The 25,910-nt window shown below is 39.1% G+C and overlaps 1 protein-coding gene and 1 long non-coding RNA gene across 5 annotated transcripts in view; one reads left to right on the top strand and one right to left on the bottom strand.

Moving 5' to 3' along the window:
- The window catches only part of LOC122575794 (calmodulin-like), a 75,594-nt gene that overhangs the window by 47,624 nt on the left and 2,060 nt on the right, over positions 1-25,910 (top strand). For 3 of the 4 annotated variants that reach the window (XM_043745226.1, XM_043745232.1, XM_043745218.1), the window contains exons 4-6: positions 1,321-1,436; positions 18,072-18,162; positions 25,326-25,382. In XM_043745226.1, the coding sequence (XP_043601161.1) occupies positions 1,321-1,436; positions 18,072-18,162; positions 25,326-25,382 (264 nt within the window). The remainder of the gene's footprint in view (positions 1-1,320; positions 1,437-18,071; positions 18,163-25,325; positions 25,383-25,910) is intronic. The other variant, XM_043745234.1, reaches the window with a different exon arrangement.
- On the bottom strand, positions 7,668-12,305 carry LOC122575873. Its single transcript, XR_006319570.1, has 3 exons — positions 11,033-12,305; positions 8,492-9,529; positions 7,668-8,430 (listed from the first exon to the last, which is right to left on the bottom strand). It is a non-coding gene; the product is annotated as an uncharacterized LOC122575873 (long non-coding RNA).

Below are 25,910 nucleotides of genomic sequence, written 5' to 3'. Positions count from 1 at the left end.
ACACGTACGAGTTTTATAGGTTGCGTTTTGCCGTATCTTCGACTTTTCCAACGGATACGCTTCCGTGCAGATAGCGCTGCACCCATGTTTTTCTTGACATCCTTTACAAATGGATACGTGCACGAAATTCAACGCGATTATTCCATTTAAAAAGCTGCTTTAAATACAATCTACCGAATGGCATAATTAACAGCGAATAATAATAATAAAGGAAGGTTGCCTGACGTTCTTAATTAAATAAAATTTTCGTGTAATTTTTACAGAACTCCTACAATTTAGTTTCTGCGCGATTCTGTGCAACTCGTGCAATTTTTAAACGCACGACAAATCATTTAATTCTTCGCCGTTTCATGCAGCGCGAATAGAAGTATTATACCATGAAAAATTTCTTGCCGTGAACGAAGAATGAACAATTTCAGTACACAATAAAATTCCCCCCCCAATCACCGAAAGCACGAAACAACAGCCATTATACAGTCTGTACACACTAGTCGTTTGTTTGCTCGAGGGGAAGTGGCAAGAAGGTGCTTTTCTATCCGAGACTGTGGTTATTTATTTAAAGATGAAGGATACGACCAGAATGTTAGCTTTCGATGGTCTCCCATCATGGAAAATTGTCACACTATTGAAAGCTCTCGGTGGTTTCTCGTGTATTTTCGTCGGTGCTGTCTCGAACGTGTTTCCCACGGGAATTATCACCGAGAGAATTTATATAGTTCCTTAACCACGAAATTCTTCTTTCTTCGTATATTTTGTCTGCTGTTCCATATTTTACACGCGGTTGTACGATCGCGACGAAATAGGCGGCCAGGGAAGGGGAGATAGAAAAAGATGCAGATAATGGAAAACGCGATTTTCAGGATGGGAATGCGAAAAGCGTGGAAAGCAGCTTTCGTGCAAGAACGTCGAGCTTACATCCGAGTCGCGAAGTTTGTTAATCCCTCGATGTCGCGGCTTATGTCTTCTCATACTTTGCAACGTTCTTTTCATTCTCTGTACGAGAGTTTCTTTTCGAGTGGTAGTTTTGAAGTAAACTGAATCAGAATTGGGACTGTAAAAGGCGGGAATGATAAAATCTTTCTTTTGCACGGGTGAGAGATTGTATCTAGACAGGATGAATAGCGTGTACGCTATAAAGCCTCATTTTTTTCTTCTAAATAGTTGTAACAGAAAAACGAAAAATAGAGAAATTCCAGTAGAACGGCGTTTGAGAATAAATGGTAGCCATGTTGCTGGCTGACGCCGAAAAAAAATTCTCTAAAAAAAGAATGAGACGATGTTGGTGTACATGATGCGTTCGTTTTGTTTTTGTCATTTTAGGAGATGGAAATGTCAGCTTCGAAGAGTTCGTGGAAATCGTGAGCAACATAGGTGCGAGCGAAACCGCTCCTACCGATCAGGATCAGGAAGAGCAGGAGCTGAGGGATGCGTTTCGGGTACGTTTGCCTTTTATCTTTTTCCCTTTGTTCCTTGGAATCTCCACTCCACGCTGTTTCAACGTGATTGCCAGCATGGAAAACACGGTACAGATACGATTTCACTGAACGACCAGCCATTTAACTATTTAACAATCGCTTGATATCGTTTTGAGTGTACCCGCCGCGTTCTCCACACGGCCAATCTGCAATGGATCGTTTCAAAGTGTTCTGACAGCGTGAATTTTCCTATTGAAATTATATAGAGTCACGGGAGTTAACGAACAGTGATGGAAATCGATAGATTAATCTGCGTGTTCGTAGCGAAGCGTCAAGGGAATGGATTTATTAGTCGAGCACGAACGTGTGAGATAATGTTAATCGTAACGATAGACAGGTTGATAATTATTTTGAACTTTGATGAAAATTAGCAGGAAAAGATAAGAAGTTGAAAATTTGGAAAAATTCAAATTCAAATAATCGAGAATGAAAAGATATGAAAATCCAAAAGATCGAAGGTCGGAGAATTTAAAGATTTAAAGATATTTAAACGCAAAATCTTACACGTTCAAATGTACAATATTAAGCGGAATAATTAAAACTTGTTAGGTTTCCGATGCTGAAACTAGAATAATCACGTACAAGGGCAAGGAAATCGATTTATGTACGAATTACCTGATCAACTCAGGGTCTTTGCTAGTGAACGAGATACGTACGGATTCGAGTCTCGTGTTTGCTGGCGCTGAAATTTTCGGTACACGTCCGCTCGGACAAGATATGTATAAAGCAGCAATGATGCCGGTAGTTTACATTCCCATGCGCATATATGTTCCATAACGTAGTGTCTCTACGTGAAAAATATCAGGTCCCTTAGGAAATGTAAATTCTTGCAAGAACAAAATCACGAGAACAGCTTCACGCGCGGAATCGTGCTCGTTGCTGACACCGGTCTGTTGTCTTCCGGTAAAGTAACGTCAACGTGGCTAGAGCTTCTGAGAGAGTTGAAGCGTAAATCCGTTTAACGTTATCGAATCACAAGTTCCTCGTTTTCTCTTTATCGAACGATATCATTTTCTTCCATCTATCTTCTATTTATCATAAATTTATTCGGAACTAAGAGAGTTAACGATAACGATGCAACGATACGCGACGATCTGTCGAAGGAATCGTCCTCGAAAGAAACGCAGAATTATCGCATCTGTCGAAAGTCTCCACCTTCTATTCTACTTACATGGAATTGAATCTATCGAGAGGAAGGTTAAAAAACACGACGATTGAAATAGTTAAGTCGATCGCGACATCGAGGACGCGGCTCTTTGTTCCCGTAGAACGACGACGCGGTTTGCGTTCAACTGGTCCGTCAAGCGTATCGTACCTATGCTTCAATACAAACGTTAATAATAATTGTCAGATAACGAGTAACGAACGACAGATTTCGTTCCAAGGCACAAAGCTTTTGCGCGCAGCAACTGCACAAGTGTTCTACAAAGAAGCCACGTCCGTGTCGTTCCGTCCCGTTCTGACCAATTCCAATTAATTCTCGCACACGCGCCACGAATTTGTCCGACGAACGCGCAACCGACTACCTTTGTTCCAATGACATCGAATATACCACGCGTAGGTGGCTGCCATTTTTGAAATGTCTTTTCTTTGGAAGAACGTTTCTATGCTACGAATGAGTTAGTTTGGTAGAGTAGTTTCGGCTAATGCTTCAAATTTTCCGCAAGCTGACTGTCCTAGTTAGCTTAATCGTTGCATCATTAACTACAGAGACGAGACTAGGAATTTATTGATCGTTGGATAATTGAATTATCAAGCTATCGAAGCGATCCACTGACAAATAGCAGATTTCACTTTGTGCCAACGGGTCCGCGAATATCTCAAAAGGTTCAAGCAATTAGTTCCAACGAACGAATCTTTGACTCTCGTTTGATCGCGAAAGACATCCGAAGAAACGGGATAGCGAATGCCTCTTTGGTGTTCACGATGCTTCTCGCCAGACGGACGAGACGCTCGCTTTCGTGTTTTATATCCTTTGAAAAGGATCGCGACATGTCGGCGACTTTAAGCTGCCATGCAACGATGCGCATTAAGTGGAAGTTTTTCATTCGACGGGAGAAATTAGATTCGTCGATGTCGTGTGACATTTGCACGATACACCGCACCGCTTTATTACTCTGAGACGCTCGTTTCCTTGCGGATTGCTTTTTTTCCAAACGATCGTCGCATCTTTATCGACTCCGCTTTGTCTCGCTCGTCTCGTTTCTCTCGATGTTTGCGGAAGATCCTTGCCTTGTGCGGCAGAGTAAACGGTACAAAGATAGGTTGTACTTAACAACGATAATGCGACTGGATATTGTCATTCACGATCGTGGCTTTTAATAAACTGTCTAAAAATGGAATAAAATGTAAAAATAGGGAAGAAGAGACGGAAATATAAAGAATGATGCGATTCTCATCTAGATTCTTTCTAGAAAAGAAATAACGATTTCTCATCAGCCTGTTCTTTCCCTACACGGCTTTCTAATGTTCTCTCGTTTCTTGGACCATGCAAACGTTTGCAACCTGTTCGTCGGTGATTTAGAACGAGTATATATTCTCCTGAATGTCCAGATTTGAATCAAACGGAGAAATTTTAATCCGATGAATACACATTCGCTAAAAGAAACGAGCGTTCCCCGAAATAGCGTTAATAACAGAACGATGACTGGAAAGGCGTCCATTTCCAAGTTCTAATTGATAAATTGAAGTCTAAACAAGTTTGTCCCGGCAACGAAGCCTCTTGGCTATTGCGCAATACGGAATGGCTCAAAGCGTCCAGCTTCGAGTAATTTAAAATTCGCTCGAATCTAAGTTTTCCCATTTGTGCCACGAAATCCATGAATTGTGTTCCTCAACGAGACCTGCTTTCGTTGACTTCGTAACGGGTTTCTTCTCTTTTCGCTAAACGGCGAACACAGGAGTAATTGAAGAAGAATTTCTCGCAGCTGAAACTACGCTGGGTCTGCTTCTCTTTTCTCCTCTCTCTCTCTGTGCACACTTTATAATAATTTCAGACGACACGGGGAATACTTGACGAGCTGGATAAAGCTCAAAAGCGGTCAGGATCAAAGAGGATAGTAGCCGGGTTAGAAAGTTCTTGGCCAGGAACGTGGCGGCCTCCAAATTCGAAGCGGGCGACACTGGTTGCAAGATTCAAGCTGAATCCTTCCGGATCATCATCGTTCTTCTCTGCCGCGAGAGAAGTTGGTCGCGCATCGACCGAATAAAGAAGGTGACAACGAGAAAACGAAGAAAGTTTCAGTCTCCTCCGCGCGTGACGTAATCAAACTCGGAGCGAACCGATGGGATTACGTCGGTCCTTGCAAATCCCCGTTTAACGTTTCGTACCGTGCACCCGCCTCGTTTGTCGTTATCTTAATAAAGAAAGCGTGTGCCACATTCGAATAGTTTTTTCGAGAGATTTTCCCAACGTTTCGTTTCGAGTATAGGTCGATCTCATGAACGAGTTGTTCCCATTTTCTCGAATGTACGGCTCGCGAAAGTATCTGAACACTTATCATAGATAACTTTCACGCGCGTATCATATGTAAAAAATTTATTAATATTTCATTATCTGCGTGAGATACAGCTGTCACGATTACACTGGTAAAATTTGAAATCAGTTTGGAAAATATTCACGTTTATTGATATAATTAATTTTATTCTATTTATGGGATAATTGGATAATCGACTATATAAATACCTCTGTGATCTTTACAAGATAAAATCTTGCACTAGATATCTTCTAGATTACATCTATCTTCTATGTGGATTTCCAGATTTATTCCAAACTTTAGCAACATAACCGTAATAGTTGAATCTTATTACACTGTCAATGAAATTAGCAAAAGAAGAAAAAATAAGCAAATTAACAAAAATTTCGAATGTTTCCTGTAATACAAGTAATACTTTTGTAAAAGGTGTTTATAAATGTTTGAGTAACTTTGCCAGCTACTATATTTTTCTGATGTATCCTTCTCTCTCTAATATTTATTCCCTTGTTGCGCTGTTATCGAACAGATTGTTAAAACAACAGTTTTGCAAACATGCGACTGCTGTTTTTCGATTCGATGCGGTGTATTACGCTGTATTATGGCATTTTAAGCGCAGCCATAATGGGATATGTTCTTACAGGTAAAGCTGTTTGAGATTTTGTATACTATAGATATGTAAGTTTGTTGAGGCATTGTTGATCGTTAGAATTGCAAAAGCAACAAGTTTCCGTGTATCGATTTTACAGTCCACAAAGCTTCGTTCTATCTAGTTGTTATCAATTTGTTACACAAACATTGTATTCTTGCTGTAGACAGCCGCCGCTACTTTCACGTGCCTACTTTTCCTTTTATACCGTAGAGCTCCGTTTATCTAAACTTGATATAAATTCATCAAGGGATAAACTGCAATAAAACTTGAGTTTATATAGTAGAAGTTTTCTGAGCTTCCCCATCTATGATATTTCGTTCATATAATAGAAATCCACTTTCGGAAATGTAATTCTAATCGGCAAAAGTTTACTTAATCCATTCGACGCTATGAATTTATATAAGAACTTCGAAAAACAATTCAAAATTATTTTCAGTGCTTAAAGCCGTGTTGCTTCAAAGTAAATCTTCGATTTACGATACGTATCACTTATCCCGCTCAAGCGTAAAGATATATTTCAAGCCTAAAAGCTATAATTTATCATTTATAACGTCTATAACATATGCTATAAGCGATGAATTCATAAAGCTTCATGCTTTTCGCACTTTGACCGTCAAGTAATTTCGGCAGCGTAGCGCATGCTTCATCGTAATAAGTAAACAGCGTATGATAAACGCGCGCCGACAAAACATCTTAGCGTTGAAAGCGTTAATCGAGTAGTAACTAATACGTCATTCCAATATATGCATTTAAAATAAATGTAGTTCTACTGGCAAGAGTAGCATCTTTACGAGCCTATTCCACTCGGAGAAAATTAGATAAGAATAATCGAAATACGACATAAAGATATTCTCATGCAGCTGTCGCTTTTCATTTTGTTTCGCAGCCGAGAACGAGAGAGAAATTTCGTTCCGGTAATCTAGCGGATCTGAGACGCGAGATTTCACAAGTTTTCCAGTTGCACACTTAATGCCCTCTCGGAACGGGTCTCAGCTTATCTTGAGCGACAATGAGCAAGAATGCCGCGTGGTGTAACGACCTACTTTCATTTACGTATGTACGCGAAATTCAACGAGTACTCAGCGAAAAATCGGAGCCGTTTTTTAACTGAAAATCTCGCGGAATCAAACGGTGATTAAACGTAGTTATGAAGAGATGATCCTTTTTGAGGCTAACTGAATCGAATAGAAGTTTTCTGCTGACCAGGGTGTAACAGGTTTGTCAGTTTTCAACGGGGAAATTGATAAAGTCGAGGAGGAGGAATTATCGTCACCTTTGGAAAGCGAAACGCGCCAAGGATGGCGCTAATGGAACCGCCCTCGATCGATTTCCGTATTAAGATTCGCTTTCAATATCGAGGCCACAAATAAACCTTCGACGGATGTGTCGATGAATAATTAAAGCGTCGAACGATTCGTCGTACCGGGAGAAATAAACACGGAAGAGAAAGTACACGGTGTTCCTTCTTCGTGAAAAGTAATCTAATCGAAGAAAGCGTAACTGGAAGAAAATGCAAGCTACTCCAGTTACCAAGAATCTTTCGTCTGATGGTTAGCTAAAAGGTAGCTTTCAAGCTTCGAAAAAGTACTGCAACGAAAGCCGCGGCGAACCACTGGTCTTTCGTGTGGTACAAAGGGAACGTCCATTAGTCCTTTCGGCGTAATACGATTCAATCTCGTGGCCATTTTTTTTTTTTTTTCGATTCTTTGGGATTGTTTAAATCCATCGCGTATACATCGCTGAATTCGTGGAACAATTTACGGCTGATCGTTCAATGAGTAGAGTCGAATTCCCGGTGAATTTGATCGTAAAACAAAAACAAAATGATTGCATAGAGCGAATACTATTGCATGGAATGCAAACGCCTATATTGTTTTGTATCAAATGGGTTAGTTTCGATGTGAGTACCATCGAGGAAGTATATGATTTCGTCCACGTATCGTTGATAATTCGATTAAATTCTTCGAAGAGAAAATATTTTTGATCATACGTAGTGTACGATAGATTTGACGATCGTCGATACGCGATTTCGAGATGAGAATCATCGCGAATTAAGCAACCATTTAAATTAGGTTCCTAATGAGCAATAATATCGTTAAACACACTAATTTGCAAACGTAGAGTTTCGTATATTTTGTTATCGACAGTACTACGTGATTACTGTCAAATTCTGTTTGATTCTATGGATAGAAAATACAATGCATTCAGAATGCATGCACTTACATTGTTAGTTTATTATACAGTTGGTTATACGGCTACAATAAGTGTGATAATTGCATTCAATGGAATTTGGGTTGCGTGGATTTTATACGACGCAAGGTGTATACTACGTGACAATGTCGCGTGGGAAGTATAGCACCAGGCGCATTTGTTAATTATGATTTTTATTTTCGTAAGAGATGCCGCGTCGTAACGAATTCTACAACATTTCACAAAATATACAATGGGTCATATGCATACGTATGCGGTGGAATAATACAACGAATGCTGAAAAATCCTATTATCCATCCTACCGCTTTTTCCATTCTATAAAGAATTCTGCCGGCAACTGTGACAATTATTAAATTGTCAATCTGCTGTTTTCTTATCGTTCGTAACATTATTTGATTATTAACTTAATTCACTTATCTTCTCACGTTTACTATATATACGACGAAATTAAATTATCTTCAAAGTCGATACAAAACTATTATCTATATCCTACAATTTGATCACCAATTGATCAACTTTTTACTTGTTCCTTGACAATTCGACGTCAGAAATATTTATTTGTGAAACAACTTTGAAATACTTTCCGGTATACGCTGAATTCAGAAATATTTTTCCATACCTACAAAGTATAGTATATATTAATTTAGACACAGAGACAATGTTTAGATCGAATTACTTACTCGAATGTATACACTTCTGAGCTGATACTACAACGAATAAGCATCCAATTAGTACATTCTAGCGTATCCCACTGAAACAACTTTTTATCACGAATTGCGTTTCCCTTGAAAACATAAATTCCCCGGACTATTCGTTAGAACATACGTTTCTGCAGCCAGGAGTCGATCGGTTCGCTTTTCCGCTCCTTTTTTTTTTTTTTCACCTGGTCTGACTCGTATGTACTCGACTTCCAGAAGTCGATAACGTACTTTCGACACGTGATCGTACCTATTCGTCCTCATTTCCAGCGCAGCGATAATGTACCACCCACGCGCAGTTATCGTACATATTAGTTAGTTGAACGAGCTTAGCCACCTCAATACGCGTTCCGCCGAACTAACTTCGTCTTATGACGGCGGCTTTAAAGGCCGTTTGTCGTTCATCTTGCCGATGGCAAGATCTCCCGAGTCTCCGCGTTTCCATCGTTCCAACACGTTCCAGCCATAATTCCGAAATATATTTCGTGCAATTTGTCTCGCTTGCGAAGCGCGTGCAACGTGCAATTCGTAAACGAGAATTTAGTACGATTACAAGCGTTTTAGTTGAAAAAATGGGAAACGAAAATTGTCACCTCCCGTGGCAGTATATTCGGCGAAATGAAGGAAACAAGTGTAAAATGGAGTAAAGCAGCCGCTTTTTTCTCAATTTGAGGTAACGAGGATTCGCAAATGCTTGTAATCTTCGGATATAACGGCGCAAACAAAAGGAAAGAAAAATTGTTGAGATAATACCTGGGAATTCATCGGTCGGCTGCGGCGAGCTTTGGATTCTTACCAGACACAGACTCGCCTTTATTTCCCGTTTACACGAGTTGTATGAAGACATAGCTCGTGTAATGCGAATCAACGTTGTCGGAAGTTTGTCTGCTTGTGATTGTTCCGCAAACACTAACTTGTTAACCGGGAAGTACAAGTTAAATTGTCACTTGGATCAGCACTCTCTTGGTGATACAATAATTCTGTTATTCGGAGATCCTTATCTTTTATCTTTTATTTGTCCTACAAATAAACGATACTGTGTTTACATGTGTTTGCAAGTATATAACAAATTGTCTTTTAATTCTTAACTCCGTGATTGTGGAAGATTTTAGTTGGCTACCAGGTTAAAAATAAAGATCGTCACGAATTGATTCGCGATAATACAACGAGAGATTGTATCATCAAGTATCGGACGAATTAACTGTACTAGTTAGCTTTGACTAACAAATTTAACAAACCCATGTTAGTTACCATTTCCTTGATTGCACTGCCAAAATGTAATGTAAACAACGTCGATTTAACTATCCAACGTCGCAACAGAAATAGAAATCCCCCGTTTCTCGTACGCCTTTGCTCAAGAAAGTGTTCTCGATTTGTTGATATTCGACGGACAGAGACAAATGAATCATTTGCGATTCCGGTAACTGTTGTTCAAATAAATCAATCGCAGTTATGTAGTGAGTGTCGAGATATAGCGAAGTCGTAAATTAAACTGAGAAGTAGCGGCGGCTACTAATATTTTAAGCTTCAGATACACTTGAGACCACTGCATTTTGTTTTATCTGTTGTATATAAAAAGAATAATGCGACCTACGACTAATGTGTTCTATTCACAAGCAGAAAACCAGTAAATATTTATTACTATTCCAAGCATTAAAAAACGAAAAGAAAATGTCAATACAAATATAAAGTTTTATTTCAATGTATCGTATAAAATGTATATACGTTGACTCTACGTTGAAAATCTTATTCTCAATAGAGAGATATCGATATGAAAATCTAAGAATGTATCGAGGAAGCTTTCATTATTATTTGTACATTATTTATCTAACATTATTTAAATTATATACACATTATTTAGAATATTAGCATCTCGTTTTTATCGATTAAAGTACGATTATTCGACGTGAAACACCAAGGATTAGGTCGTCCGAAAAGTTTCTTTCGTGTCATAAGGTGATAACAGATGAACAACAATTTCTGTTTCATATTATTTTATTGAATTAGGTATGATCTATTTCATTTTATTTCTATTATTACGTCTGATATTTCCTTATAAAACGAAAGAAACTTTTCGCACAACCTAATAATACTTTCATTGTTAAAGAATTAATTTTACCCTCGATTGATTCTACGATTCCGCTATATCATAACCCAGGATTACAATAACTTGTCATAATAGCTATCAAATTTACAAAATATTCTGATAGTCTGCCTCTGCTATCCACGAGTGCCTTTACATCATCTACGCATTCTCAGCACTCTACAGCAGAGCTGACCGAGCCACAGTCCACAAAAGATCAAAAGAAGTATGGCGCTCTACTACCTATTATTTAGTATATTAGAATGACCGGTTTATATGCATCAGGCGCGCAATTCCGTGCATCTGCCAATGCGTAAAAGTGAAAAGGCCTTGGCGGAGATAAACTTTCTGGAGAACGAGAATCGGAGGTATGTGAAGCGGCGAGTCGCAAAAGGGAGCGTGTCAAACCGTTGAGCCACAATACATTCTAATGACTGTACCATCGCAGCTCGACCATAAGGACATTCATCCTGCCGTCGTTTTCGTGCACCATTCTTCTTTCCGCCGCGCCGTCTACATACACTTTCCTAGCCATTCCGCGGCCTTTGTTGCCTGGTCTTCCCTTTCTTCTCTTTCTCCATCGACCAACCGTTTCCACTCGTTCCCTTTTTCTCCCTTCCTTTTCGTCTTGGCCGGCTGCGTTTATACTATTTCCTCGAGCGTTTCTCGATTATCAGGGAAAAAATCTTCGTCTCATCGTCCTCCCTATGATCCTTCATGCATATATTCAAGCTGGAATCCGGTAAGAAAAATCACCACCGCGATATCAATTTAATCATCCTCTGTTCTTCCGTTTATCCAAGAAATCGTTGCATATTAATTCGAATACGATACCATTTCCATGGAATATTCGTCTCTTTTCGTCCGTTAACGAGGCTCGTATTACCATCCCTGGTCAGGGGTCAATTTGTCAGCCAGATAAAACTCGAGTATTATTTCATTCGTTATTCGATGTTGAATATCAGTACGTTTAACCAAGTTATGGTTTTCATTGCGGCATCACGTGTATAAATTCCCGTTCGTAAATACACAAGGGGACATCAGCTGGTCTCGTAAAGAACATAATAATTGATCTACTCTATCAGGAAACTAAATATGCAAAATCATTTACAGAATTCGTCGGATCGAAAAGTGACAAATACCGTAAGAAGACCAGTGATATCGTTGAGAATTTTGGACCTTAATTACCGAAATAACGGTATAGGAACACTAAATTTACACTTAGAATTTATATTAGAATAGTTACATATTTATTTGATAAACGATTTCAAAGATATCCATCGATACACACTTGCACGCGTCCCACCTTCCTCCATATCAGACTGTTAACTGAACAGTTTACATTCCTTTGTTTCCGAGGCGCCGCGCACACACATACTTCCATACACTCATATTCACATACATGTATCACTACTACGCGGTCAATCTAGTCCAGCACATAAAATTATACATATCTGAATAGATATGAATGCCGAGATTGGCTGAAACCCTTAAAGAAAGACACGAGGAATATAAGTAAAGAAGGAATTTAATCGAATTGTACGTAACTGGTGTTATTATAATATTGAGTGCATGAGTTCTTTTAAGCGTAGGATTTCAAATGAGATTTGTTAAAGACTTTAATAATTCCCTAGTAATCGTTCATTTTATTACACAACTTAACCTTTTATAAACGTCTTAATACTTATGGACAGACATATATATATATACATATACGTACATAGATATAACAAAGCAATTTGCGGTATCCAGAGAACGACCAGTTCGCCGTTGCGTGCGGCCTACACTCAGTCTTGCTATTAACGACCCGTTCCTCTTCCTTCTCCTCGTTCCATTCTCGAAGCCATTACGTGCTTACGCGCGGACGCACGCTATCGGCCGACGCTGGTCACTTTTACCGCTCCATTTAGCTTCTCGTATCCACTCACGATCGCGGCCGCTTGAAATTTAAAAAAATAATTTTCGCCTCGTTTTCAAGCAATTATCTCCACGAGGCGACTAACGCGTGGACTTTTCTTCCAGCTCTACGACCTACGCGATCGTAAAAGTTATCGAAATTTTTAAATTGATTCGAATGAATTTTCAGCTTAATATCGAGTGCTAATGACTTCTCGCGGTACTCGTTTCCCCTGCTCGTTTTACTACGCAGAATTAATTTAGTTTTAGATTCGATGATCGACGATCGTCTCGTTGGCAATCATATTGTCTGGAAATCAAGCTTGTTGTCAGGCTGAGTATCTGGCTTCGTAATAGGCGAGGCGGAATATTTATCGTGGGAAGTATACATATATCGTGGACCGCCTTTATTCGATACGAATTAATTAACTTCGTTTTATCGCGCATCAAATATCCCTTGGAAAATCAATGATTAAATATTAATAATGACGAGGAACAAACATCGTATCGAAATCCCTAGGTGCGTAATACGCTTCATTATACACGTCCTATCGTTGATTATTCGATTAACAATGGTAGGAGAATAAATGATGGCGGTGTGAAAGCGCTTGGAGTCGTTGGCTTCGCGGCGTGAGAGAGCGATTCAACCCGTCACTCGCGTTGAAAGCTTCGCCTCGATCGCTTTAAATCGCCTAACGCGCGCTTAAAGAGTTTAGCGAGCCGGCATTGGGGTCAGACGCGACGTATCGCAGTGTCCCGAGTCGATATTTTAATCTCCGTGGCCTGGCGAGCGCGCCGGCAGCCGGATTGTAGCCAGGCACCGGCGAATAAAAAAAAAGGGGGAAGGGAGGAAGAGAAAGAAAAGAAAAAGAGCCGGAAAACACGAGAGAAAAAAGGTGAAAAGCGAGGAGCAAAGCGAGAAACAGCTTCGAGAAAGAACGGGATAAAACGATCGAGAGTACAGTGGATGACCAGTAAGATTTATTACTGTTCGTTGTAGGAAGGGGAAAGAGACGAAAGAGTGAACATTAGAGAAAAGCTAACAAGGACAAAAATATCGAGAGTGAAAAAATAACGCGACGACGATCTCTCGCCAAACGCCATATTCCATGATCTGCATTCTGAAATGTTGGTCTTCTTCCTTTTCTTTTGTTTGTTAAATACAAACCGTATTTTGCGCGGTTCCGGGAGTCAATTCGCGCAGTGAAATATGAATCGTTTTAACGTATATAATTAATGGAGTATGTTATTCATTGCGCGATCAATGTTATTCAACTGTGAACAAATTAAATTTCAAAATGGAAATGTATTGGTATTTACGCGTGGGAGGTATGAGTTTTATCAGTTAACGATATCGAATTTGTAAAACAATTTGATACGTTCAAATTAATTACCTGTAATTCTACGATGTCAAGTAGAAATGCAATTTTTTCGTGGCTTCTACGAATAAACGAGTTGCAGAAAAGAATATCCAAACGAGTCGAAAAACAAGAAGTTTCAAAATCTGAGAGGTCGTTGAATATGCAGATCGATGCAACGAATAAACAATTTATTGTCTGTAAGGAACACGCATCAATAGGAAGAAAAATGGAATAATCTGTGAAACGGAGAAATCTATGACGAACAGAAGAGAGTCACGGGTCAAAAATTCAGATCGTGTCCCAGGAGTATTGGTATGCAAATATTGTACGTTGCTCGCCCTTTGAGTCAGTTGAAAGCTACAGAGAGTCCAATTTAAGTTAATTTAAACCGGCAAAGGACTACTGTAACATCGTCAAAAACGTACATCCATCGTGAGTCAACGGTGTTTCTTCGACCACGGCAGAAAACCAGAAACGTTATCTTCTCGCCTTACTAACGGTGTAATCGTTCCTTAATCGACAAAAGTGGCTTTCCATTGGATTTACGCGAGGCAAATAGAAAAGGTACGCTCCCAGCTAATAGAAAAGATACGCCCTTTTAAGCGGGCCACTTTTAATATCACAAAGTGTATGCTTTGAAGGAAGAGGATGAAACAATGGGCTAATTGGTTATCACGAAAGGAATCGAAGGGTGCGAGGAATTGGAGCGAATCTTAATATTCCGGATGCGAATGGCCCGACACTTGGGAAATTTTTTATGATCTTACAGCCTCGATTACGTTCGTCACGTTTCAACGTCCCAACGCCTCACGATTATCACCTTATCGCAGTAACGACTGCCATTCCCTTCTATAATCCTTTTTTTTTCGATTTTTTCTCGTACCTGCCTCTGGTCGTGCCAAATTTCGACGATTTGTCCGGGATTCGCGATAAAGCTCAGGAACTTATTTGGTTATCTGACTCGTAGCCTGGCAAGAGCCTGGCATGATTTATTCTGTCGCTGGTACACGTTTGCGCGAGACAAACGAGCGTATGCATGAGGGAACAGCATAAGGCGATCTTAGATCAGACATCATAGGGTGAATTGGATACGAAAAATCGGCTATTTTAATCTTCGTCTTTTGCATTAGCATATATATGACACAGTTCCTTTTGTCGCGTTATCCCTTTTTCTCGTTTTCTCTGTTTAGTTTCTCTACGATTTGTTTAATATTCCAGTTTATTATCGTGAATTGTAAAGAGAACTAATTGGCAACGGCCCCGATCAGCGACAGATTTTTTCCTCGTTAGCCTGCCTCGTTCAGCCGTGACATTGTTTCAAGAGGGTCGACGTAGAATACGCGATACGCGCGTCACAGCGTGTATGCGATTAATCGTCCTTAACCTTTGCAACGCAGACTTAATCGGCGCTTGTTTAATTACGCACAGTTTACACGTCTATTGCCACGATTGGCGTGCATTCCAGGCACTGAAAACCAATGTCTACTTTCCCATTTTCCGAAACACAATCTCTCCCCTTCGTTTAGTTGCTGAAATATCCAATTTCGCGGCTGATCGAGGCGTTCCAGAAAAAATTTGATCGTGAACAGCCGTGGATTAATCAATTAGATCGATCGTTTCGATCGAAATCCTTCGAATTCGATTCTCCACTGAGACTCGTCCGATAGGTCGATCAACGATCCGTCCGCCAGTCAGTCATTGGTGAAACTGTCGCGCAAAAATTGCACTCATCGTGCGATGCAATCGTCGTGATTTGTTGGCTCGACGATCACATGACGAACCACTCTTGCGAGCAAATAATGGAATAGTTAGAGAACTGACGATTTGGTAATTGCCGTAATGGCTGCTTGATTACGATTTCTTACGTCGATGAATGTGAGAATGTCACGTCGAAGCGCGTCGTCGCGATTCGAGACGCGGCATCTTGCGTGAAACTTCTTTTCTTTGCCCTTTCCCATTTCCTTGCACAATGGTGAACGATATTCCCCTGTGATCGGAAACGGAGCCAGACCAACGATTTCCAGTCAACGGAGAAACAGAAAAGTGTGTGTAATCGTTAAGCTGTAATGGGAGACTCGGCGAGTTCCGCCACCTGGAAACTGGTCGATTCGCAATCACCGACTATCTACCCCACGTTGTTACCTTTGACCTCAAGATGCTGCGGAAAGGGAAAAAGTGGAAGGGTGTTCAAGCGAGCCCTTATTCCTGCCTCGTCTAAGAAGAACTTCGTGAATTGGAACGCATTGCGTAATTGCCGAGGGAAGAAACTTTTGGCGCCATTGTGCGTAAACTTGATCAGATGGTGGAAAGTTAAGAGGGCGAGAACGAGTATTTAGTGAGTCGAGTGTTCTATCTCTTTGCTGAATAAAGCTAAGGCACATTATTCCATAAATAATCTTCCATAAATTGTTTTGTACGCTGTTGGAAAGTAGGTTTCCGACTTGCAACGAAGGCGTTACCTTGTAGGCGAAATAACGAGGAGAATCGATGTGTAGCTCCATTTAAATAAATACCAACTACATATTGCGCGCCAGCGAAGCGCGGTATCGTAAGGAGACGATTCTCGTTAAGCAACTCAACTTTTCTCTCTATCAATTTGCCTATCTTCGTTTAAGAAACAGGTAGCGTTCCGTGTTTCGAGCTTGTTCACCTTCCACCAACAGCATCGTGGAAAATTAAACTTCGGATAGTATAATGGTTCTGAACATTATGAAACACATTTATTATTCCATTTATCGCGATGTAATATTTTGAACAAAAATCGTTCAACACTGGAACGATGTTTTCTTTATATCGCAAATAGTCAGAGCGAATATCGATTTCTCTTTATTTGAACTAACTAGAAACACGTTTAAAAATACGGGATCAACGTGATTATGTGGATCTGGACGATTTCAAAATATCCGATGAATAAACGTGGCTATGCAATTTCGTTAGCCAATAAAAACAGAAACGCAGATCGAACGCCGAACCACGAGACGAATTGAGATATTCGTGTAATGCCAATTGCATTACAATATTTGTATTATAACTGAATAGCGATCAGCCCTCTAATTCAATTATTATTCCTACCGTAACAAATATCCCCCATAATCGCAAAACACCGACTGATGGCTCAGGAAAGTATTTGGACAATTATCATAGAAAATATAATCTGTGTGTGTATTGTGTGTTTCATATGAAACATTTTGAAATGTCGTTAACCCCGTAACAAGACGCCGCTGCTATGGTTATATTGATTAATAAACGTTGTAAGATATTTATTGCAAACATATATTTTGTAAAAAGGAATGGTATACGGTACACGGCATGAATAGCCACCTGAAGTATATAAAATATCAAAGATAATCTCATTGAATTACGGAGGCTTATTAATATAAGTATTTTTTAATTTGTTTGAAACTTGATTAATGCGATCGTGAGATACTAATCGGATTTTACCAACTGTTAAAAGATTTCATATAACGCACACAATATATCGGAAAGGATGTTTACCAGTGATGGAATACTTTAGCGAGCAACTGTATTCCCACGATACCGAAAATCGACCATTAAGATCAGCGAAAATAACCGTTTTTCGATCCTGTTTACTGCCCTTTCCACCCCCTCGTTATCCTCGGTCGATGAACTTTACTTGTTTGCTTGACAATTCAGTAGAAATCTCGACGACGTTGGTTGCGAATGGACATCGTTGCTCGACGCTGTGGCTGCGCACGTGACTCCTTAGAAACGTGGCCTGGTTTCTCTTTCCATGGAAAATGCAAACCCATTAATTTGCTGGTAACGAAGCAAGCATCGGAGAAGGACGTTTGCACCCGGAGCCAGACGAACGAGTCGAAGGTCGTCGCATAGAGAACGTTCCCAGGAGCTGCATCAATCCCAATTCTACAAAAGTGCGATGGTTTCGTGATTGCGTCTGCGATAGCGGCACGGCCTGACAAATAATAGAGACGTGCGCCTCGTTATTATTCCCGCGTCGGCATTTACTCGCGAGCCTCATCGTCCGCGTGATTATCGACGGCCTCGAAAAGAGCCACCCTCCCGTTAGGCTCGGAGAGAGAAAAGTGCCGTCTGCCATTTTCTTTGCGCGGATATTCCATTTACCTTGAAATAAAAGAATCTATCTCGCCCGGATGATTCAAACCCGAATGCTCTAACCGATGGCATACGGTGTAGAATGTTGGCGAGCAGTTTTCTCTAGCGATTCGTTGTTTGCTTGCAGGTGTTCGACAAACACAATCGGGGATACATCACCGCCTCCGACCTGAGAGCCGTGCTGCAGTGCCTCGGCGAAGATTTGTCCGAAGAAGAGAGTACGTATCTGTTACCGTCCTCTGTATGTTTATTTTATTTATATTTATTTTATATTTTATCTTATATTACTTTGTACTTCGTATATTATTTATCCTATTTTATATTACGTTGTATTTCATAGTTTATTCATTTTACATTGTATTTATTTTATTTAATAGGTTTTCAACCACGTATAGCACAGTGGATGACGTATTTATTTTCTTCTCGGTCCGTCTGAAGTTTTCTATAAATTGTAGTCTTTTATTCAGGACAAACAAATCTCTGTATCTTGTAGACGTATCGAGTTTCGCGTGCCGTGGATGGTGTAAATACGTTTTCCTATGCAGTCTGGTTGAAGTTGACTGTAAATTTTATTCTCTTGTCCGGGACAAATAAATCGAATATGCGAATAAATAAATCGAAAGGACGAACAAGGTCTGGATAAATAAAACAAAAATGATGATAATAATGGACAGTGTTGATAGTAAAAACGGTGGATGAATGGAACTTCACGGCAGAATGGTGTGACGTGGAGCACATTCAAGAGTATTCCTTGTGAAGATAGAAAGGAAGGGTAGTATAGAAATATGTGGTACTCGATGCATGGGATGTGTATACTTTAAGAATTGGGGAAAACCGTAGCAGTCATAGCAAGTGATATATCACGAGGGTCGTGGTACCAAAATTTTTATTTCCCATAATTCTAAGATCCCCAGCTTTTTGGAATACCTTCTAGTTTATTTACGACCCGTATGTAATGCCGGGGCATCAGAATCGTTTGTATAGACGCGTCTTGACCGAGAAGTAAAAGTGTAAGTAGATGGTGTCGTGTCGAATCGGACAAACGAATCTTCGGATTTTAAGAACTTGATCTTAGAAACAGATATTGGTGTAACGCTATAAATCTGCAAGATTGTATTATCTGGTGTTCCCACTATCTCAATTCAAATCGTCATACCCAAGTCAGATAAGAAGTTTTCCACATTCAGGGAAAATTATCGAATTCCAATTTCCAGTTATTTTTATTTAATACTCAGAGATCCGAGATAATAGTCGAGTATTCAACAATTTTTCTAGAAAAAGATCAGTGAGTGAAAAAATTTCATTGTTATTTACATGGAATCCAGTTACTAGTAAATTTCAATGAAATTTCTCAAAAAACAAAACGATTGAAAAATATGAATTTTTATTTGTTCTTGTTACGAATAACCATTATTGGTTACCGGTAACCAATATAAATGATCGCGAGTTTTCGTGGTTACCAATAACCATTATCGATGACCAAAATTTTATTTTGGTTACCGATAACCAATGTCGGTAGCACAAATTTTTGTATTACGATATCTTTCATCTTATTTTCTGTTTCATATGTTTTCATGTTTCTTTGCTTAATAATATATATATATGTTTTATAACTAACTTTTTTATGTCGTCAATGAATACGTATTAATTATCCGTAATAAATAATTAATAATAATTGACGTGTAATCAGTAAAATTTTTGCTGTTGATAAGGGTTATTGGTAATCAAAATAAAATTCTAGTCATTGATAATGGGTTTTCGTAACCAAAATAGAGTTCCCATTAAGAATAATGATCAACAGAATTTTAATCATTTGTTGTACAATGGTTATTTGTAATCAAAATTTTTTTCAAATTCTGATAGAAGTTATGGTATCTGCTCGATACTACTGCGATAATAAGTGATTAAAATCTCATATTATATTGTTATTACTTTCGTATAACAAACGTATCGTTTAGTATAATATTTGAAGCACGTCTGAAGGAAATAGTTTCAAGAAATGATTGAAATAAATGTAACGGAACCACAAATACTGTTGCATCCCGGAAAATTAATTTTGAAAACGAAACATTCCGTTGCTTTAACGCTACGAATTCGTAAAAATTGTCATTCAGTATTTTCATTGTGTTAAACTAACTTTTGTTATATATCCATATATTAAGTTGTCCGGAAAGTGTCTTCCTTTCGCAAACGTGTCTTTTACAACAATGCACCTTCATACAAACGTGAAACCAAGTCTGTGAAATGTCGCGGTGTTTATCTCAAAAGAACAAAATCGATCGTACGTAATTCGACAAAATAATATAAAACCAAAAACGTTGTGCGTCTCTTATTTCCTCATCAAACGAAAGAAACTTTTCGGACAACCTAATATTTTATCAAAGATATGCCGCGATAAATCTATAAAACTTCTACGAAAGGTTACCAGTTAGTTATTTCACTCTGATAGTTCCAGCGTGAAAATAAACCGTGATTATATAATACTAAACGATTTCAAATTGATTAAACGAATCGGAGATATCGAGATTCGTCGTTTGTAAACTGTCGAACAAGTACAAACGAGAAAGAGGCCTCCCGTGAGGCAAAAGCGAGAAGGGAAGTTCGCGGAAAGTTTTCATTCGATAGCAATTCCGCGCTTGTCTTTCGTTCCCGCGACAAATCGATTCCAATCTCGCATCGCGCTGGTTAAAACGCGTGGACGAAGATCGTGCAACGCTCTATCTGTCGCGGCGAATTTTCGCCAGAAATCTTCACGAACGCATCCTCGAAATATTCGCAATATTCGCGCCGCTAAAATTTGTTCAGGTATTCTCGTACATTTCCACTACTCCATATCGAAACTCTGTGGAATTTTTCGTTAGGAAATCTAAGGAAGGCTAAATCGAAAAATATGGGTCGTTCCTGGGAATTGACTTGGGAAATTCAAATATTATTTCGAGTGCAAGCGAGTCTGAGAAAATAAAGGGAAAAATGGGGAAAGACGAAAAGACGAAATGGCTGTTATTATCACGAAACGAAATAAAATTCCATTTGGAAAAACATTCCTTGCCATTGTTCTCGTTCCTCCTTGTTATCTCGTTGGATTAGCCGTCACGCGTGATCTGTAATTTTATTTGACGTGTCGTTGCAAGCTTCCGCAAGTTTGACGAGGATTCCCTCGTCCGAAAGAATACGAAGAAGTATTCTTTGCTCCTTTCTCGATCGACTCTGCTAGAATTTCGTAGGGTCACGCAAATAAACAAAGACTACAGCTCCTCTGAAGTTATCCTTCTTTTACACGACAATCTCGCAAACTTTTTTGCAGTTTAAATTGTACGTCATGTTCCCGTCGTTTCGACCGATCGTCTGAGCACTTTCCTAGAACGTTTTCGCAAAAGAAACTTCGTGAGAAATTTCGTTACACGCGATCGCGTACCGAATGACTGCCAAACTCAGTGATACTTGCTGAATACGATTCTTTTTTATGACGCGAGGAAAATTTGCAACACTTTGGGAGAAACAGCTGTGGAATACGCGAAATACTTCCTCTTTGCTTATTAGAATATCCCTCAAGCGTTGAAACGTGAATATTAATGAAAGTTAAATAAGCACAGAAGGCTAGGTATTAATTCACTCTTGTTGAACAAGTCGTGCATACCTGTGGTGAAATACGTGTCACACCATGTCATACATAGCAACGTTTACAACTTTTATGATGCAGCGTATCTGCAACTTCCGTACATAGTTTCACTAATACTTCCAAGTGAAACTTCCCAAAACTATAAGCTGCGCATTCAAAAGAAAAAAGATGTGCGAATTATTTTTCTATCGGCAGAAAATCGAATAAAATCTTTTACGTTGTCTTCACAGCTATGGAACCGCAAACGGAATGCAAAGAGTTAAACTTAGGATTATTTTTTGACTTTTCAATTCTTTGTGACTTTAGCGCCCAACATTGATTTAAAAATTCACGGTAGGGACGATATTTTTCACCACGTCTCGTTACGGTGACCAACCGAGCTGGATGAGCCTGTTAACAAACTTAACTCGCTCGAATGGGCCAATAAAACAACAGTGACCGCGCAAAAACAACCAAACTATCCTCCACTCCTGTCTCTCTTTCTCTTCCCTGCTTCCCGTGCTTCTAACCTTTGCGAAAGTTTTACAATAGACAATCAAGAAGCATCTGGAGCAAATTTGTCGAGGGTTGAGTTAATAGCGCGACCCGTTCTGAGAGACGGTAAATTGCGTGGCTTCATCTACACAGGGCAACGTAATAATCCGTCCAATATATGGCATGAGGTTACTAATTGACTGGAATCAATTTATGCTCTATATGTATTTCTGCCTATCTAGGTATTAACATTTGCCGTAGGCTATGAAACCGATTACGGTAATAGCTCACCGAGAAAATTGCCAATTGTATAATTTAGTAGCGAGTGTTATTAAATATTCAGAAGTCACGCGGTATACCTCAAGTGATCTCGACATCGATATTACAGATCTTCGTTACGTATTAACTGTTTTTGATCGTGCAATTCGATTTGATGTCATTAAATAACTATTTGCTTCAAAATTTCGAGAAACACAATTGGCATCATTTCCAATTTTTAAAATTTACCGTCAACGATCTTGCAGTTTCTCGTGAATTATCGCAAGGGTTGCGATTCTCAAGTTTCTATTTGCCATAATATCAAAATCCCAAGTATTTGAAGGATATCCTTCTCGATCTATTTACGACTCATCCGCAATACTGCAACATCCGCATCCTTTGGATAGACGTGTCTGACCGGCAAGTAGAATTCTGAGTAGATTACTTCGTGTAAAGTCAGACAATATATCTCGAAATATTAGGAAACGCGGAAAGAAGTATTAAAAGTTAATATAGAGGAATAAAAAATGAAAAAGTTTGTCATTACAAATTGTTATTTGGCATTGAAAATATTTCACATTTTTTGTTCTCGCGTATATTAGAGAAGAAGGGAAGAGGAGATAAAATTGTTATACAAACGTAGGTCGTTTGAAACTTGATTAAAAAGTTATGACAAAAATGAAATGAAATACAAAGGGAACAGTAACAGGCTCGCGTTCACTGCGATGTAATGTAAGAACACATCAGCGACACTTACGTTCGCTCGGTTTATGCAAACGTAACAAATTCTCCATTTCAAGATGTTTACATCTCAAAATGATTGCATTTAACGAAACGAAAGAAAATAGAAATGAAATTCGCTGGATAATAAATTCCACTTTCAACCGCTTCGATCTTGAATTATCGGTTTTGATGAACATTCTGAGATGGAGAATTAGCTGCCCTCGGATAAACAGATAGAACGTAAATATCGCTGATGTATTCCTACGTTACGTCGCAATAACCATAAGTCTGCCACTGTTCCCTTCGTATTTCATATTTTCGTCGTAACTTTTTAATAAAGTTTTAAACGACCTACGTTTGTATAAGACTTTTTCCCTATTTACACGCGCAGAATATACCGACAATGTTTGGCCGTTAATATCTGGGACTCTCTGTATAATATATCTTCTCGACAATATATTTCTAAATTTTAAAGGAATAGTTATACACACACAAAAGTATATCTGTTTCATTTGAAAGAAACAATCCAGGTCAGAATGATTCATAAAGGGGTAGAAAAATCAGATTACGTGCAGGTTATTTCCAGTCGTGGTAACTTTTAAGAAGAAACAGTAATCGTCTATGGGAACTCGTACTGGGCCACTGAAAACACTTCTGTGACTTGTTTCGTGCAATTACAGTGATCGTGATGAGAATTAATAGAGTATTAGCGGATACGAGATATGGCGTTTATCGTTCGCGGAGGATCGTGGGAATTCGCAATGACGCAGCTGTTGCATTCACAATGGATTAACAGTTACAATTGAAACTAAGATCGAGTGGGATAATTACAGGGATATAAGTAGTCATTTACAGTCTTGTGGAAAGATGGAATTTTAATAATTAATAGAAAGCCAATTATAGAGTAATAAAAATCCGAGGAAAGAATAGAGGAAACATCGTTGGAAAAGTAAGATAGCCAAAACGTTGTGGAAGGATAGAAATAATAATCTCTTAGACAATCTCGCAATCTCAAAATTCATGTACAAATTTGTTGCATTTCGAGGAATTACAGTTGGCGAGTGAAATATTAATTATATAAAACGAATGTTCCGTATAGAGAATTCTAAAAGGAAAAGAGAACGGATAAATATCTGTGGAAGAATGGAATTATTGGTGAGAAAATTAGCAACGATAGAATTGACGCGACGATTTATCGAATTATCAAACGGAATTAAAATGGAAAATTGTCGACGTGGTTGCGTCATGTCTGACCACGATCGGTCGTTTTCCACTTTTCCCGTATTACACTGGTAACACGTAGCGAGAGGCAGAGCGGTTACATTATCGAGGTGTTTTTCGCGCGTGGGAAGCGCAGGCCAGAATATTAATCGCTTGGTACGTTGTTTCGCGCGCTAATACTTCGAATTTTACGGGAACGAGAGGCCGAACCGTGCCGGTGAAAAATTAAATTGGCGCTCGTTACCAGCAACCGTTAATTAGCATAGGAACGTTCATAGGTGACTCTAATCAGACTAAATGCAATATTTGCCATGTCAGTGAATACCTACGGTGCGTACGTTAACGGTGAAGATGTTAATTTCAACTTCTCGTCAAGCTGTCCGACAATTTAACGATCGTTCTACCCAACTTGTAATAACCTTGCATATAGTCTGTTCACAAAAATCAGCGACAACGGAATTCGTTTTGATGGTTTAACGAAAGAATTTTTCAAACGAAAGTTCGGTTCCTATTAAATGAGAAATCTGCAGCCGTGAAAGAAATTTTCAAAAGTATCATTTTGTAATAAAAAAGAAAAATGAAATTATATTGCGTTCCTGAAATAGAATCACGTACATATTCTTCTTTTCGTGCTGTGGACTTACATGATATCACATTTTTCAATTCACTTTTCCGTGAAATTTAGAATATATGGAAGACGTCCACGATGCAAAATATATAATACAATTTAAAAAGGAAGATGGTAAGAAATTTTGGGAAGAAGGAATTGCGTTATCGTAATATCGTGAAAGAATTTTTAAATGTTCTTTTCACATCGACAGGTTTTCTCGTGAAACTATCAGAGAAACAATCTCGAATATAGCTGATTCGATCCACATGTTCTATACACGTGTAAAATGCGGCAGAATTTCACTCGTGCAAACACGTATGACAATAGCGAATATCGAGATAAAGGCAAAAGAAAGAGAAAAACCCCGTAACCATAATCGTTTTATCCCCGTTTACTCGAGAATTTACCTCGTCTATAATTTTTAAACCATACTAGAAAAAGAAAAGATGTAAGCTGCTTTTGCTTGTGTGTTTCAGTCGAAGATATGATCAAGGAAGTGGACGTGGACGGAGACGGCCGGATCGATTTCTATGGTAAGCCCAATGCCCCATAGGAGTTCCAAATAATCGGAGAAAAATACGAATGGCCGAATGGAACTGGGAATTCCTCGAGTACGTGACGCGTGTGATACGAAATCGCGATTGATCGATGTATGTTTGGTCGGGGATAGAAAAATTTTGGGGGAACGAACAAGCAAAAATACCGAAGAAGTATTTCGAGAGGAGTAGAAAGAAGATCGACTGTTGCGAGTTTGGAGAAATTCCATCATGTCGATGATGCGGCTAAAAGAGAATCGAAAGGAAAAATCTGTCTCGCCCTTGTCGTTTCTATTTACATTCTAACCTTCCGTTCGAGTATTGTATTTTAGAAACATATTATGTACATAAATGAAGAACGTGCATTGTCGCCATCTGCCATAAACCTAAACATTTCTATCACGATTACTTTATTCATCCCCTTTCTCCTCGAAGATGGCCAAAACTTCCCTGTATCCTTCCCTACGAATTTCCTTAAGCGAAATGGCACGTGGAATTGTTGATTCGTTGTGGTATTGGGGTTGG

Source organism: Bombus pyrosoma, linkage group LG2, assembly GCF_014825855.1.
Source record: "Bombus pyrosoma isolate SC7728 linkage group LG2, ASM1482585v1, whole genome shotgun sequence".
NCBI lineage: Eukaryota > Metazoa > Arthropoda > Insecta > Hymenoptera > Apidae > Bombus > Bombus pyrosoma.
This window is presented reverse-complemented; position numbering and strand designations above follow the sequence as displayed.